We start from the raw sequence: 14,698 nt of genomic DNA, 5'->3' as shown, positions 1-14,698 counted from the left end.
ACGATTTATGTGTACTTATATTTGGTATAACTCCAATCACCAAGCATTGGTAGCTAGATAGCTCTGTGAACGAGGAATTTAACCTTTATTGAAAATGTTTAGGAGAAGATGGTTAACAATTCTCATATCTTCATTATAGTGCATCATAATGGAACACGCTACGATCAAGGTGGGCTTGAAGGTTTATTGAACATAGATTTTCGTATGGAAGTGGAGGAGTGAATATGTTTTAATTGAAATAGCGAAGAAGTATGCTCTTTGCTTTCTTATTCTTAGCAGGTAATCAACCTTGGAGATGACAGCCTCTATGATTATAATGTGAAAGCCTTTGAGTGAATATCAAACTTGTGAGAAGATGACAGTTGAGGTTCCTACAGACAGAAGCAAAGTAAGTACTTAAAATATATCGAACATCAAAGAAATATATCAAGTAAGATGCGTCTAACTTCTAGTTTACTCTTCCTAGAATGTAAAGGTTTAGGCATTTGAAATGAACAAATTATTCTTTCTGATTCTCGATTAAAAATTCATGTTCATACTCTAAAAATTTACCCGGTTACTTGATTTTGGATTGTTCGTATGAAGTATTTAGTTTATTAGCAAGATGAAGCATAAGTGTGGTTATTTTAAAGGTTTCATGCCGCTGAATAGTTATATCTTGACATTGTATATAATTCTCATTTGCCTATCTTTTGTACTTGATTTGATTTTGCTAGAATTCCATAATATGTGCTTTATAGAAGCGTAAGAACAAGACGTGAATTAGGGCTTGCTTACCTGTGATAAGTGGGGATAATTATTTCTGAGACCTAATTCTTCTCGAGCTGCACTTATACGTCTGTACAATGCAAGGAGTAGATGTCCATAGGTTAGTCGTGGTTGTTGTTCCACAGCTTGTACAAAGCTGTGAGTCAGTGCTCCTGTTGCCTTCCCCGTAAAAGCCTGAATAAACATAATTATCTATGTTACTTTTGTATTTGGTAGTTCGGTAAGTTTACTCGCCTTTCTAATGTCTTATTATTGCTGAAGCTATGTTTTCTGGTGACTTATCAATTCAAGTCAAGCAGTTTCTTTAATACATAGGAATATGATTATACAAAAAGATTCGAAATGATAGTGTTGAGCTTGATATATGAGAAAAGAATTGTTGACAGTCCAAATATGACCACATTAGATGTGTATGTGTTTTCCAATCTTAAATTGCAGCTTTCATGGAGGAAGAAATAAGAATGTAACGACCTACCGTGGTATCTCCCGAGTTTTGATGATCATCGCAGGCACTGATGCAGATTGCATATCCTCCACTGGTACCTTTGAATGCAGAATGTGCAACCCTTTGATCCTCCCATTTGTAATATCCATCCCTGTTTGAATAGGAAAAACTACTTTACATGATGATTGAGGCGATTTTCATAGCTGCTTGAATCCGTAAGTAGAGAGATTGTGACCTGTTTATCCTGCAAACATTTGGGAGGTCGAGAAAGGTTCCGCTGAAACAAGTGTCTATGATGGAATGCAGTGTTGCTCCTCTCGGAAGTGGCCTAACTATGGTGGCATTAATTTCATCGTCCAGAATTCTGCCCTCGGTTTCATAGTCAACAGGCAATAAGGATTCATCGTAGCCATCGAGCTCATCTCCATCATGGTCTCTCACTTGTGATCCATGCCCAGAGTAGTGGAACACCAATGAGTCCCCAGGTTTGCAGCCTTGCACGAGCCAATTCAGGGCTGTTCGGATGTTCTTCTTTGTTGGAATATGGCGGTAGTCCTGTTCCTCTGTGATGCATTGCAAAATTCAAGAATGAGATGGCAATTTCTCTTTATCAGTTGTGATAATTATAATTTTCTTGTTTGGTGCAGGCAGTACCTGTTAGCACCACAATGGAGGCGCTTGGAAACCCGAACTTCTCCATTAACAGCTTTTTCATGGACAACACATCATTGATACTTCCATCGAGGCTCTGGCGGTGGCCTTTGTAGGTAATTCCGCATAGAACAGCTCGTTTAGGCCCAGATGCTGTGGTTCTATTAGTATATGACCATGATGGTACTTGATAAACTCTAGCAGCATTGTTTGGCTGGTAAACCCAACCGTTTGCTGTGTAACCTGTTGCATAATTGTTGCTGCTAACTCCATATGGAAGATAGCCATGATAATCGTTTCTTCTGCCTCCATGTTGATAGTAGCCTTCAAAATCACTCGGGGATGATGTGTAACGGTGGCAAGCAGGGCAATACAGGCTCGGCCCCGGAAATGAAACCCCACACCAGTTGCAGGTTCGTCTCCTAGCTTCCATTTTTCATCTAATTCGTTTGATTTGAGTGCCGACATAAGAATTTATATTAACACAATCTTAGTCTTTTGCGCAAGAATATGTATCTGTCACAGTTTCGAAACTGTGTTGTTATTCCATGGAAAGAGTGGTGCTGGAGAATTGGATTCTGTTTACTCTCATTTTTTTTCATATGTTGGTTGAATTAATAATCTTCTCGGTGAAAGAACAATACTTTGTAGTATGGAGTCACTAAGTGTTGATAAGGACGATACTTTGTAGTGAATTAGGGAAGTCTAATATTTGACCAAGATAGATGAATTTAGCTACCATTTGATCAAATGTTGGGAAGTTGCAGGTCAAGATTGGCGATTTATTGATAAGGATCGTGTGCTCTTTATTACGAAAGTGAGATTCTGCAAGTCCTTTGTAGAAGTGATTGAGTGCCATTGTTGTTAGATGCCAATTTGCTGGCAAGTGGTTGGAGGTATATGTACCCCTTGCCAATGGCGTGAATGTCCAGCAATTCTTTCTGAAAAACATTCGATGCCGTACTGATTAAACTACATATCCTTTTTCAGGAGAAGAATCTGACTCATCAGATGCCCCTTCGGGAATTAAATCGAATGATATGCTTAACTCAGGTGCTATCATTTACATATGCATTAGGTGAGTGAAACTACAGGTTCAACATTTCCTTACAAAAATCACGACTCTTTTGTTTCTATGATCCCAGCTTTGCCTTATTGTTTTAGTCTAGCGTAAAGATTGTACGCCTGCTTTGCTTTCGCGTTGTAGTTATTTCTTGAATTCGATTGGGGGAATAATAAATCTTTTATCTCTTTGAGCTCTGCTTATAATTGCTGCCATGGGGGTGTTATGCGAGTATGTTGTACTTAGTCGAACCGTTTATTCATGTTTGTTGCGAGTTTCAGTAGAGATGACGACAAAATTTAATTATTGAAATCTCTATCGATAACAAAGATGAGATTGTAGCAAAGTTTAAGGATGATGCTCCATCCTACATTCCCTAGCATTGATGTGCTTATGGTAGAGAACTGAAACTTAAATTTGTCTGAAGTATTCTGATGCTCTTTTGTATGGCTTCAGTTGAAATTTCATTCTGCATAACTATAGCTCGAACTTTGTGGCAGCGATGTCGAACTTTTCTGAAGATGACAGTAATGGATCCTGAACATTTGTCCATAAATAAAGTTGTTAAATTTTCTCCATAAAGCAATAGATTCTAAAAGTCTGTATTGCTCATTGTTTCGACTAAGTACCTGTAAGATCCTTCGATGGAAGATCCTGCGTATTCCTGGAATGAAACATCCTGATTCGTGTGCTTGCTCGAGGGTGTCGTGCATGGAATGCAGTATGCCATGGTAAGTTATTCCTTCCTGTTTGTTGGCTGCCTCTTTGATCGCCTTTATAAATGCACATGTCATCGCGCCGTTCATTTCTTTCTCGACTGAAAAAGCCTGCGACAGAAGCAAGAGCTTTCGATAAGTTCTCTTTGAACTACGAAAGTATAATCCAGTTAGATCGATATGATGAGTATTTCCATTTTCTGATTGATGTTGTAGGTGATCCAGAACATCGCTCCGAAGAAAATTCAGAGGGAAAAAAAATAAAAAATCACGGACTGTTGTATCTGCCGCCAATTGGTAATCCTCGCACGCACTGATGCAGATCGCCGTTCCCCCGGCCGTACCTTTATAGTCGCCGGAAGGAGGTCTGTTATCTTCCCATTTTTCCCTGATGAAAATTCACATCATATTTATGATGGAAGAGGGATTTGAATATGCAGTTGAAATAGAAGGAGAGATTCGATCGGACGACTGGAGATACATTACGTACTTAACCATGTTGTACACGAGGGGCAAGTCGAGAACAGTTCCGCTATGGCAGCAATCAATGATAGCATGAAGCTTGACATCTTTGATCAATGGTCGAACAAGGACTTTGTTGATGTAATTATCCACGATGTTTCCATTAGTTTGAAAATCGAGAGGGCAGATGGTTTCATCGAATCCATCAACCTCGTCCCGGACAAAGTCGCGCTGTCTCAAGCCATGCCCGGAGAAGTAGAATACAAGCAAGTCCTTTGGCTGAACTCCCTTCATCAGCCACCGAAAGCCTTCTTCGATATTTGCCTTGGTCGGAGGCAAGTTAAAATCATCCTCTGCAAAAACAGAATCGAGCGTTATCTAAGAAAAACATCAGCAGCTATATATATATATAAACCTGCAAGAACGAGGATGGATTCGGGTGGGAATCCGAGGTTTGTGAGGAGTAAATCTTGAATGTTTTTGACATCTTGTGCAGTTCCTTTGAGCTCGTACTTTTGCTTCTTGTAGGTGACTGCGCAAAGAAATGCACGTTTATTCCCACGCGGCGAGGGATCAGAGGGAGTGATTCGTGGTGATGAGGTTTGAGTTTGGATTTGATCTGTTCGACCTTTGCTGCTTGAAAATCTTCTCAAGAGTAACTTGGCCTCGGTCTTCTTCTTTTCTATCTCCAGGCTCAAGCTTCTCTTGGAAGTTGACATTGCTCAGGCGAAATTCGACGGATCATACCGAGCAAAAAGAGGTGTGTATATGTATATATATATATATATATATGATGGAAGTTCATACTTCATACCTAAAAGGGTATAGTTCTTATTATTATGTGATTTGAGAGTGCGGTGCCATATTATTATAGTGTTATTGTGAGATAAGTCAGCATGGCAATTCTTTAAACTGCCATCGATGATGTTTTGGAACAAGAATTAGAACCGAACCAGATGCTGCTTTCTTTTCTTTTCTTATTTCTTTGAACGTATGTATGTGTCCATCTTTGGTATCATTAAGTGGTATGAGGCGATTCTTGTTTTCACTTTTTGGGTCGTCAAAATTTGTAGATGTAAAATAAATCAAAATAAAAATAATTTTCATGGGGTGAGAGAGGCTCGAACTCTCGACCTCAGGATCACTCAGAAGCTATGAGACCTACGCGCTAGCCAACTGCGCCACCACCCCCTTTCTATATCGTTTCTAAATTTATTAATATATATATAATAAATTTTACTAGAATAATATTGTTGGAATTATTAATTTGTTCTATTAAAAGGACTCAGATGAAGATTTTTTTAATTTATTTTTTTTTAAGGGTTTTCCTGGCCCAATCAATAGTGCGAAAGGTGCACACAAGATGCCTTAATAGGCCTTTCCCTTCAAACAAAAATAATTAATTTAAAATTATGTCAGCCGATAATTACATATCAGATCAAAAAAAAATAAATAAATTATATTAGATACACAATCTCAATAAAAATATATTATTTCTAAATAAAATTAAAATTTCATTCTAAATAAATTTCAAACTATAGTCAAACAAACATAGGCTGACATGAAAATATAATCCCATAAACTATCCATTGTTTGGACAAGGTTTTGTGATTTTTGACCATTCTTGATTGTTTTATCATATATTATTTATTTGAGTTCAAATCATTGACATTGAATAGTAGATGAAGAATTACAAGAGAAAAAAGAAAAAAGAAAAAAGTTAGTTTAAATGGGTCGTTGGATTGCAAAGAGCACGTGATTGCGTGCGTGCAGTCATCCTATTCTTTGTCTTCTCTTTCATATTTTCTAAAGGTTAGAAAATCGTCACAATTTTTTTATTTTTTTATTTTTTATTTTGGATAACGTGGAAATCCGTAGTCGCTGCCCGAAATTACGCATTGGGTAAATCTCCGGTAAAACCTAATATCTTGCAAATCAAGCCCTGTGGCAGGTGGACCTGAGGCCATCCTTTACGGGACGAAAATCGTCACAATTAAGTATTAAAAAATGGATTTTGAAATAAAAATGAGTCTCTCTCCATTATCCATTTTATAATTTTGGGCAATTTACAATTAACCTCTACATAAATAATAAATTTTTGTATATCTCACTTAAAATCACCAACACACTACTCTTTTATTTATAATTTATCAACTGTATTCTAATAATAAATTTAATCAAAACAATTTTACATATAAAGTTTACATATTCTTTAATTTATGTAACAAAATTTTTTTTAAAAATATACATGTGTTAAAAAATAGAGCTTCTAGTACTATTCATTGGGATCATTTCTTTTCTTAAAAAAAAATAAAAAATATATATATTATAAAATATCACCTCAAATATAATATTTTTAACTCTAATTATTATTTTAAAATCTAAACGATTGTTGTTTGGTAAATGGAAGTATACAACACGCAAGAATGTCAATAGGCTATATTGCTGGTTTAGTGCTACTTAATTGAACATTTACTTTTGAGAGTATGCATGACTTTCTTATTATTATTATTTTATTTATTAGGTACCTACGAGTTGGCTATACACCTAACAGGCATCGCAACACCACATCCACATGTGTAATTGTGACAAATAAGGTTGGTCCAACAGTGCTTTCATCAATCAATTTATCTTTTATTATTATTTATTTTAAATGTTTTGTTGGAGTTACATGTAATCTTATATTTTTATTTCTCTCTTAAATACACAGATATACTTTTATATATATATATGTATGTATGTAAGTAATGTAAGCTATGTTTATACTCGTCGTGTGTATATATATATATATATAGATGTACGGGCTACCTGCTAAATATATAATTAAATATTCACTTGACTATATAATACTTGTATTTATTTATTTCACCTAACAAACTTATTGATCATCCATCTAAGTGCATGCACGTTCATTTTGACAGTTTTCTACCTGTTACTGTCATTATTATTATTATTATTATTATTAGTACGATAAAATGATATTTTCAGTTCCGTAATTGAACTTTTTTATCATTTTACTCTCGTAATTTAATCTTGATGCACATTAGTCTTGTAAATAAAAAATTTTTGCACTTATAGTCATCCGGCGTAAAAGATGCCTATGTGGCACTTACGTGGCTTGCCGGAAGACACTTGTCCACCAAATCAGCTACAACGGCCGAACATATGAACTTTTTTTATATAAATTTTAATTTATTTATTGTCTTCCCTAAAAAAATTAAAAAATTTTTAAAAAAAAATGTTAACCATTCAAAAAAATTAATAATATAATCCAAAAAAATATATATTTTTTATACTATAGTACATTGTTCTACAAAGTCAAATTAAAATCCCTACTAATTTCTACTCTACACTTTAATTCTTATATTTCAGTCCTCAACTTTTCAAAAGCTATCGGTTCAGAAAACATCCCATAATTTCAGAAAATAATACTCTCTCCGTTTCATAACAAAGTATTCATTTTTCCATTTTAGTCCGTTCCATAACAAAGTATCTGTTTCCTTAACTGTATTATCTACCTAACATTACAAATACCCTTACAACTTACAATATATTACACAAATGTCATTACCTTTGTATCACACATACTAACAAGGTTATTTTAATCATTTCAACTTTATTCATACTATATCCCAATATAATACTAATATACCTAAAACTACGCGTAAAAAGTAATTAAGTACTTATTAATGGGACGGAGGGAGTAACACTTATTTTAGCAAATAAAAAAATGTGATTAATTGCCTTCACATTAAATAAGAAAAAAGTGATTAAAAAAAAACAAATAAAATAAAACTGTAATTTTTTTATAAATTAATTTTTATTTTAATTATATACTTTGAATTCAACGTCATTTTCAATTATTACTCACAATTTTTTTTAATATTTACATATCATCTAATTGAAACTACTTCCTCTCCGTCGTTCAAATCTATACTCACTTTCCTTTTTTTGGTTGTCATTGAAAAATATTTTTGTTTTCTTTTTAAGTAAAAAATTATTACATTTTTGTATTTTTTACTATAAAAGAAAAAAGTAACAATTATTATTCAATTTTATTAAAAATCGTGCTCAGTCAAATGAATACACATTTGCATAACGGAGGAAGTATTAGATTAATAAAATTTATTTTAATAAAATCCTTATTTATCATAACATAATCATTACAAAAATTCAAACTCTCGTACTCACATAACTTAAAAATTCTCATTTCAAAATTTTCAAAAATTCTAATCTAAAATTCTAATCCCCAAACGAAAACACCCTAATAAATATCCCAACTTATTTATCTTTAAAATTATTTCATTTTCACTATATACATTTTTCTTTAAAAAAAAAAAGAAAAAAAAAGAAAAACCTAATAAATATCCCAACTTTTTTGTTTCCATGAAAGCTACCTTATAGTAATTCTATTATTATTATTATTATTATTATTATTGCGTCGGGTCATCTTCGTTACTTTAGCAATTGGGTCCACTTGCGCATACTTTTATTATATGTTTATTTATTTATTTATTTATTAATTATTATTCCAACAACCCAAACAGCTAAACCTACGTCTTTCAAGTTGACCTTTCGGATTTATATGATTCTGACGAGTCCTTGGACCGGAGATCCCACAATTGTCAATGAGCCAAGTAATATAGATATATACTGTTCAAAATTGTAACAGTAGGTAGCACCACAAGTGTAAGAAAAATAAATAAGTAATACTCCCATCCATTAAATTTATATTTATTTTTGTTGTTTGTCTATAAAATATATATATATATATTTATTTATTTATATATAGTATAAATAATTATATACTTTTTTTTATTTAATATAGAATGTATTGTCAATTCTCTTTTATATTTATGTTGTATTAATGTATCTTATATACTAAAATTAATTATAATGTATTATATTTTTTTATATCAATTAAAATTATTTTTTAATATTTTCGTCCGTTTCGATAAAAATATTAATTTGTTATTATAGTAAAAATAAATTATATGTTAATATTATTGTTTTTTCAATTTTTATATAAATTTAAAAGACTATTATATATAAAATTAATTCATATATAAAAAAACAAAAATATCAAAATCAAGTTATATTTCTTAATTTATTACTCCCCGTGGTTCAAACCTACGCTCATTTTCCTTTTAGGTTATCATTGAAAATATTCTTATTTTCTTTTTAATTAAAAAATCATTCTATTTTTGTACTGTTTTTACTATAAAAAAATAAAAAATAATTATTGCTCACTTTTATTAAAACTCGTGTCTGATTAAATGAATATACATTTGCATAATTTCAAATAACTATTTTGAATCAAAACAGAAGAAATATATATAAGATGAAGTGAATTCATTATATTTTATTAAATTAATACTATGTATCTTATACTATCTATTTATATATATCATATTTATATATTATCTCTGTCCCAAATACCATGCAATATTTTATTTTTGGTATCTCCTAATATCTTGCATCATTTTTAAAATAAGAAATAATTAATCATATTTAATATTTACCACACACTTTATTTCATCGTATCACCAAAATAAAAATATATATATACATTTTTCACTCAATCACATCATCTAATTTTTAAATTATCCTACTTTAATGTTGCAACTTATTTGAAACTTACGAGTACTATTTATAATCTATATTTTATGTGAATTTGAGGTAACTTGTAACAATAACCAATATAATAGTAACACTACGCTATCGTCTCACATTAATGCAACAGTTACAGATAAACAACAGCCGATTGCGTCATTAATATATCATTAATTATCGAAAACGGACAAACAAACAGAAAAACAAACCGCAATTAATATTCAATTCCGGCCCCGCAGCAGCACTTGATCGATCAAATGCTCCAAATTCCGGCGCGACGCGCCACCGCTCTTCGCGGCGGCCCGCGCCTTCTCCTTCCACTCACGCGCCCTCTTCCTCATATCCTTCCCCTTCTCCCCCTCCATCAGAACCCCCACCAGACGCGCCACCTCCTCCCTCTTCACCTCCCCCTCAATCTCCACCCCCATCCCCCACGCGCCGCACACGTACCGGCAATTCGTCTGCTGCTCCGCAAAGAACGGCCACGATATCATCGGCACCCCCTCCGCCACCCCCTCCACCGTCGAATTCCACCCTGAATGCGTCAAAAACCCGCCCACAGCCGGGTGGGCCAGGACCCGCTCCTGCGGGCACCACCCGACCATCATGGCCCGACCCGCCACCGCCGCCGCGAACTCCTCCGGCAGCACCGCCGACTCCCCGACCACCAGGTCCGGCCTGATCACCCACAAAAAGTACTGATTGCTGTTCGCCAGCCCCCACGCGAACTCCAGGACCTGCTCCCGCGACAGCACCGTGATGCTTCCGAAATTTACGTACAGAACCGAATCCGGCGCCCGCTGGCTCAGCCATTGGAGGCAGGCGTCGTCCTCTTTCCAGAGGCTGGACCCGAGGGCCCGGACCTCGGGATCTTTGACCTCCTCGTGCTCCAGCAGCTGCAGGGGCCCGATTGTGCAGACGTGGCCGAACTTTTCCCTGAGAGCTCCCAGGACCTCCTCCTCCAGTTCGTCGAACGTATTAATTATTACAGCCTTCGCCCTCGACGCATCCCTCGTCTGTATAATGTTATAGTTGACCATAATGTCGTCGGGGTCCGTTGACCGAATAAAGCTCGGAAAATCCCTCAGCCTAATGTTCTTCATACCCGGAACCCACTCCAGCTCCGTTTCAAGAAACCCGTTCGTAATCTGACTCTCATCTGTCAACCCGACCCGACCCGAATGAAAATCACTTCGATTTTAAAAATATAAAAATATTCGAATTCGAACCAAATAACCCATACCTTTGAGGGGAAATATGCCACGTGTCACGAGCTCAGCGTAATTGCAATAACCCATGAATCCACAGGCGCTGGTGGTGAAGAACACAACCTCGGGGATTCCAAGCTGGTCAGCGGCGTCGAGAGTGAAGCTCATGGCGCCGTCGGAAACGATGCAGGTGACCGGGGGGCAGTCCGGGGAGTCGTTGAGGTCCCGGAGCAGGTGGAGAAAAGGAGGGAATCCATTCCGGCGGAGGGAATCGCAGAGCTGAGGAATATCCTGGGTGGCGTCCTTGTCGGAAGGAGGCAGGCCGTCGGGGATGGTCCTGAACTGGAAGTCCGGGAGTCCCTGCACGGATTGGGGTCCCCGGGCCCGGACCAGGCGGGTGTGGTTGAACTCAGTGTTGACGAAGGTGATGAAGAAGCCCCTGGAGTGCAGAATCTTGGCCAATTTTAGGACAGGGGCGATGTGGCCCTGCGCCGGGTATGGAATCACGACGGCGTGAGGACGAGGAGGATGCTTCATAATAATAATATTATTATTATTTAATAGTAATAATAATTTAATTTAATTTAATGTAGTTTCGTTATAAAACCTTTGGATGAGATTGAGATAACTCTGAACTAAGACTTTCTTATATAGATCTCCAAAACCAACAGTATTTTTTTTTAATTTATTTTTGGCATAGAACCAACTGGGGTATTGTCAAGGCCTAAAAGACAATTTTATTATTTATTATTACTACTCCTCTGATAAAATTAGTATTTACTCCCTCCGTCCTATATTCACACCGTGTCTACTACACTGTAGACACTGTATTTTAGAAAATGTATAATTAATAAATAATAAAAAATATATTAATGAAAATAATTATTCTATAATATAAATAATTATAAATTAAAATTGACATAACTAATTAATTTAATTAAAATAAAAAAAATAAATTAAAAAGTTTAAAATAAAATTAAAATGTATAATCATTTTCCAAAAAAAAAATGACATGATATGAGAGACGGACAGAAATGACAACATGGACATAGTACGTGGGACGGAGGAAGTATTATTGTAATTTTGGCCAAAATTACTGCATGGTCACTGTTGGCCTGGTCTTTTCCTGCCCTGACAAGCTCTTAGCAATTTATTTATTTAAATTATAAATGTAAATATAATTTTTTATAATATAAATAATTTAATAAAATATATAAAAAAATATATATTATTTTTTTAGAAAATAAAATATTTTATAATACAGATAAATACAAATTTATAAATATATATGTATATATAATATAAATTTATAATTAAATTATACAAATTAATACTCATTTATATTATTATATTTATTACTCATTCAATTAATCATATCAAAACTCCTCAAACCTCCAATCAAATCTAAATATAAAAAAAATATCAAAATTTAAACTCAACTCAAAATTCAAATAAAAATTAAACTCAAACCCAAATTTTCCAAAGACCCCCTAAAGAAACTCACCCTTGGTCTCACACAAAATTAAGAAAAATAAATATTTTATTAAAACAATCATAAAAATAAAAAATAGTTGCAAATAATTTTAGAAATTTAGTTAAAAATTAGATTTATAAAAATATAATAAAATTAGTGATATTTATTATAATTAAATATTAGATAAAATATAATAATTAAATATTGATTAATAAATTGATAAATTTAGCATGTGTTTGTTTGGGGATTGGATCTTGAGCTGGGATTTGAACAGTACAAATTTTGAATGTGAATAGTTGTATGATGTGATATAAATAGGTGTTGATGTGATGTTTTTAATGTAAAATTGATTTTTAGTATAATATAAAAAATAAAAAATAGGTGTTTGATTTGATGTTTTTGGAAGGAAAAAATTGGATGAATAGTGTAAATCCAATCAAAAATCTGGGAACACACCCTTAAGAGACGTATTAAAAAGAAAAATAAAAATAAAATTGGGAATGAAGAGAATAGTATTATTTTTTGTTCTTCATAAAAAAATAGATTTGTTTATTTTTATAAAAAAATATTTCATTTTTAGTTTCGTAAATGATGACCGAGTGGTGTTGAGAGTGAACCTATGACCGGGTTCAAACCTAGACGCCTCCAAATTCACCTATCGGAAGTTTACCCAGTGCGAAGCTTCGAATAACGGCTACGGTTTTCGCGTCGTAAAAAAATATTTTTTCTAGTATTATTATTATTTTTATTATAAATAGACAAAATAACAAAATATATATATATATATACACCACATTAAAATATATTTTGAACGTTTCTTTCAATGACAACATAGGAAGTGCTTAAATTAGTAATTTTATTTAAGATAATACTCTTATTTTACTGGATATGAAGGCTGCTGCTTTTTACTGTAATTAATTATATATATATATATATATATATATTGAGTTGAATTTATGTACTTTAACTACTTGGTAGATGCGAGTGTCTGAATTGATAAAGTCAGCAGAGGCTGCTGGTGCTCAATGATAGTAATAAATAAATAAATAAATAAGCACTAGTTTTTAATTAATTATATGATACAATCCCAAACTTCTTATAATTAGTTAATTGGCAATAAATAGATAAAAAAAATAAAATTATATATATATAATTTATGTTTATGTTGGATGTTATTAAGCAGGCACAAATAGGATTTGTATTAAATTCAATATCACCATTATCACCACACTAATTCGTAGGTACTGAGTCTTACGATGATTCTGATCAATGTTGTGACATTAAGAGATCTTGTGGTCTGTTTAGCCTCCGATTTTTCACTATTGAATCTCTATGCTTTTTTCAAGTATATATATTACCAAATATTACATCATATATTATTTTAATATTAAATTTAAATAATTTTGTTTTTTTAATCACCAAAAAAATACACACACAAAGCTGAACAATTCATAATTCACAAATTTTGTGACACGTGTTTGAATTGTATAACAAAACTACAAATTTTTTAAAAAAATTTATAATTTTTTTTGATAACTAGAAGAATAAACTCATAATTATTTCATTAGATTAAAAAAATATTTCCTCTATTTCAATTTAATGTATATATATTTTACTATTTTGATTTGTTCCGCTCTAAAATATTAATTTTCTATTACAATAAAATATTCAATATACAAACACTAAAATATCTTTAATTTATATATATTTTTTGTATTTATAGAGATAAAAATATGAAATTATATTACATATAAGTACATAAATGGAGAATTGTTTTGAATAAATTATGCATTTACCATATAAATTAGTAAATGTGGATAGGAAGATATTGTCACTATGTCAGGCAATAATAATAGTAGTTCATTATTATTATTATTATTATTAAATATTTTTGTCGTGTAGTGCATTAATAAACAAGAAAATAAAAAAAAAAAAAAATTGGATGAGCGTGACAAGAAAATAGCCCTATCTCATTTTGAGTTTCTTTATCTTAAATGGGCTCAAACTTTTAAAGCCTATTTTTGGCCCACAAAAAACTGAAGAAGGAAGTTTAATTTCAAATTGGCTGACACCTTATCAATTAATATAAAAATTTCTTGAATTTGTGTCATAGCTATAATATCAAATATTATTTTTATTTTTATTGTCATCTCATTTCTTTCATTTTGTCTTGCTTCATAGAATTTTCACTTTCATTTATATTAATTCTTCCGTCTCAAATCAAAAATTTTCAATCTTTCATTTTTATTAATTCCTCAGTCACAAAGTATCATTTTTATTATTATTCTCTATTTTACT

The 14,698-nt window shown here is 32.8% G+C and overlaps 3 protein-coding genes and 1 non-coding gene across 5 annotated transcripts; all 4 read right to left on the bottom strand.

Moving 5' to 3' along the window:
- Positions 1 to 64: 64 nt before the first annotated feature.
- LOC127262116 (metacaspase-3-like) lies at positions 65 to 2,611 on the bottom strand. Its single transcript, XM_051290644.1, has 5 exons — positions 1,868 to 2,611; positions 1,449 to 1,776; positions 1,244 to 1,364; positions 778 to 942; positions 65 to 371 (listed from the first exon to the last, which is right to left on the bottom strand). The coding sequence occupies exons 1-5, from the start codon at positions 2,295 to 2,297 to the stop codon at positions 312 to 314; spliced, it is 1,104 nt and encodes a 367-aa protein (XP_051146601.1). The 5' UTR covers positions 2,298 to 2,611; the 3' UTR covers positions 65 to 311.
- A 720-nt stretch (positions 2,612 to 3,331) lies between these two features.
- On the bottom strand, positions 3,332 to 4,824 carry LOC127262117 (metacaspase-3-like). 2 transcript variants are annotated; one of them, XM_051290646.1, is made up of 5 exons: positions 4,521 to 4,824; positions 4,134 to 4,458; positions 3,920 to 4,031; positions 3,557 to 3,754; positions 3,332 to 3,464 (listed from the first exon to the last, which is right to left on the bottom strand). In XM_051290646.1, the coding sequence occupies exons 1-5, from the start codon at positions 4,822 to 4,824 to the stop codon at positions 3,405 to 3,407; spliced, it is 999 nt and encodes a 332-aa protein (XP_051146603.1). In that variant the 3' UTR covers positions 3,332 to 3,404. The 2 variants fall into 2 exon arrangements, with proteins under 2 accessions (XP_051146603.1, XP_051146602.1); XM_051290645.1 differs by having other exon boundaries at positions 3,392 to 3,754.
- A 387-nt stretch (positions 4,825 to 5,211) lies between these two features.
- TRNAM-CAU (transfer RNA methionine (anticodon CAU)) lies at positions 5,212 to 5,296 on the bottom strand. The gene is given in 2 exon segments: positions 5,212 to 5,247; positions 5,259 to 5,296. It is a non-coding gene; the product is annotated as a tRNA-Met (tRNA).
- A 4,379-nt stretch (positions 5,297 to 9,675) lies between these two features.
- LOC127262668 (7-deoxyloganetin glucosyltransferase-like) lies at positions 9,676 to 11,565 on the bottom strand. The gene is made up of 2 exons (XM_051291467.1): positions 10,962 to 11,565; positions 9,676 to 10,877 (listed from the first exon to the last, which is right to left on the bottom strand). The coding sequence occupies exons 1-2, from the start codon at positions 11,461 to 11,463 to the stop codon at positions 9,940 to 9,942; spliced, it is 1,440 nt and encodes a 479-aa protein (XP_051147424.1). The 5' UTR covers positions 11,464 to 11,565; the 3' UTR covers positions 9,676 to 9,939.
- Positions 11,566 to 14,698: the final 3,133 nt, after the last annotated feature.

The sequence above is a fragment of the Andrographis paniculata genome, unplaced genomic scaffold (genome assembly GCF_009805555.1).
Source record: "Andrographis paniculata isolate CXL003 unplaced genomic scaffold, ASM980555v1 Contig65END, whole genome shotgun sequence".
NCBI classification, from domain to species: Eukaryota; Viridiplantae; Streptophyta; class Magnoliopsida; order Lamiales; family Acanthaceae; genus Andrographis; species Andrographis paniculata.
Note: the sequence above shows the minus strand (reverse complement) of the source record. Positions and strands in the feature narration are given on the sequence as shown.

Coding starts and splice junctions, on each gene's coding strand:
- LOC127262116 (XM_051290644.1), bottom strand. CDS start 2,297: ATGGAAGCTAGGAGACGAACCTGCAACTGGTGTGGGGTTTCATTTCCG. Junction 1,777..1,867: donor CTCCATTGTGGTGCTAACAG/GTACTGCCTGCA, acceptor AATGCATCACAG/AGGAACAGGACTACCGCCAT. Junction 372..777: donor ATTATCCCCACTTATCACAG/GTAAGCAAGCCC, acceptor TTCTGTCTGTAG/GAACCTCAACTGTCATCTTC.
- LOC127262668 (XM_051291467.1), bottom strand. CDS start 11,463: ATGAAGCATCCTCCTCGTCCTCACGCCGTCGTGATTCCATACCCGGCG. Junction 10,878..10,961: donor TGGCATATTTCCCCTCAAAG/GTATGGGTTATT, acceptor TCGGGTTGACAG/ATGAGAGTCAGATTACGAAC.
- LOC127262117 (XM_051290645.1), bottom strand. CDS start 4,824: ATGTCAACTTCCAAGAGAAGCTTGAGCCTGGAGATAGAAAAGAAGAAG. Junction 4,459..4,520: donor ATCCATCCTCGTTCTTGCAG/GTTTATATATAT, acceptor CTGTTTTTGCAG/AGGATGATTTTAACTTGCCT. Junction 4,032..4,133: donor CTCGTGTACAACATGGTTAA/GTACGTAATGTA, acceptor AATTTTCATCAG/GGAAAAATGGGAAGATAACA.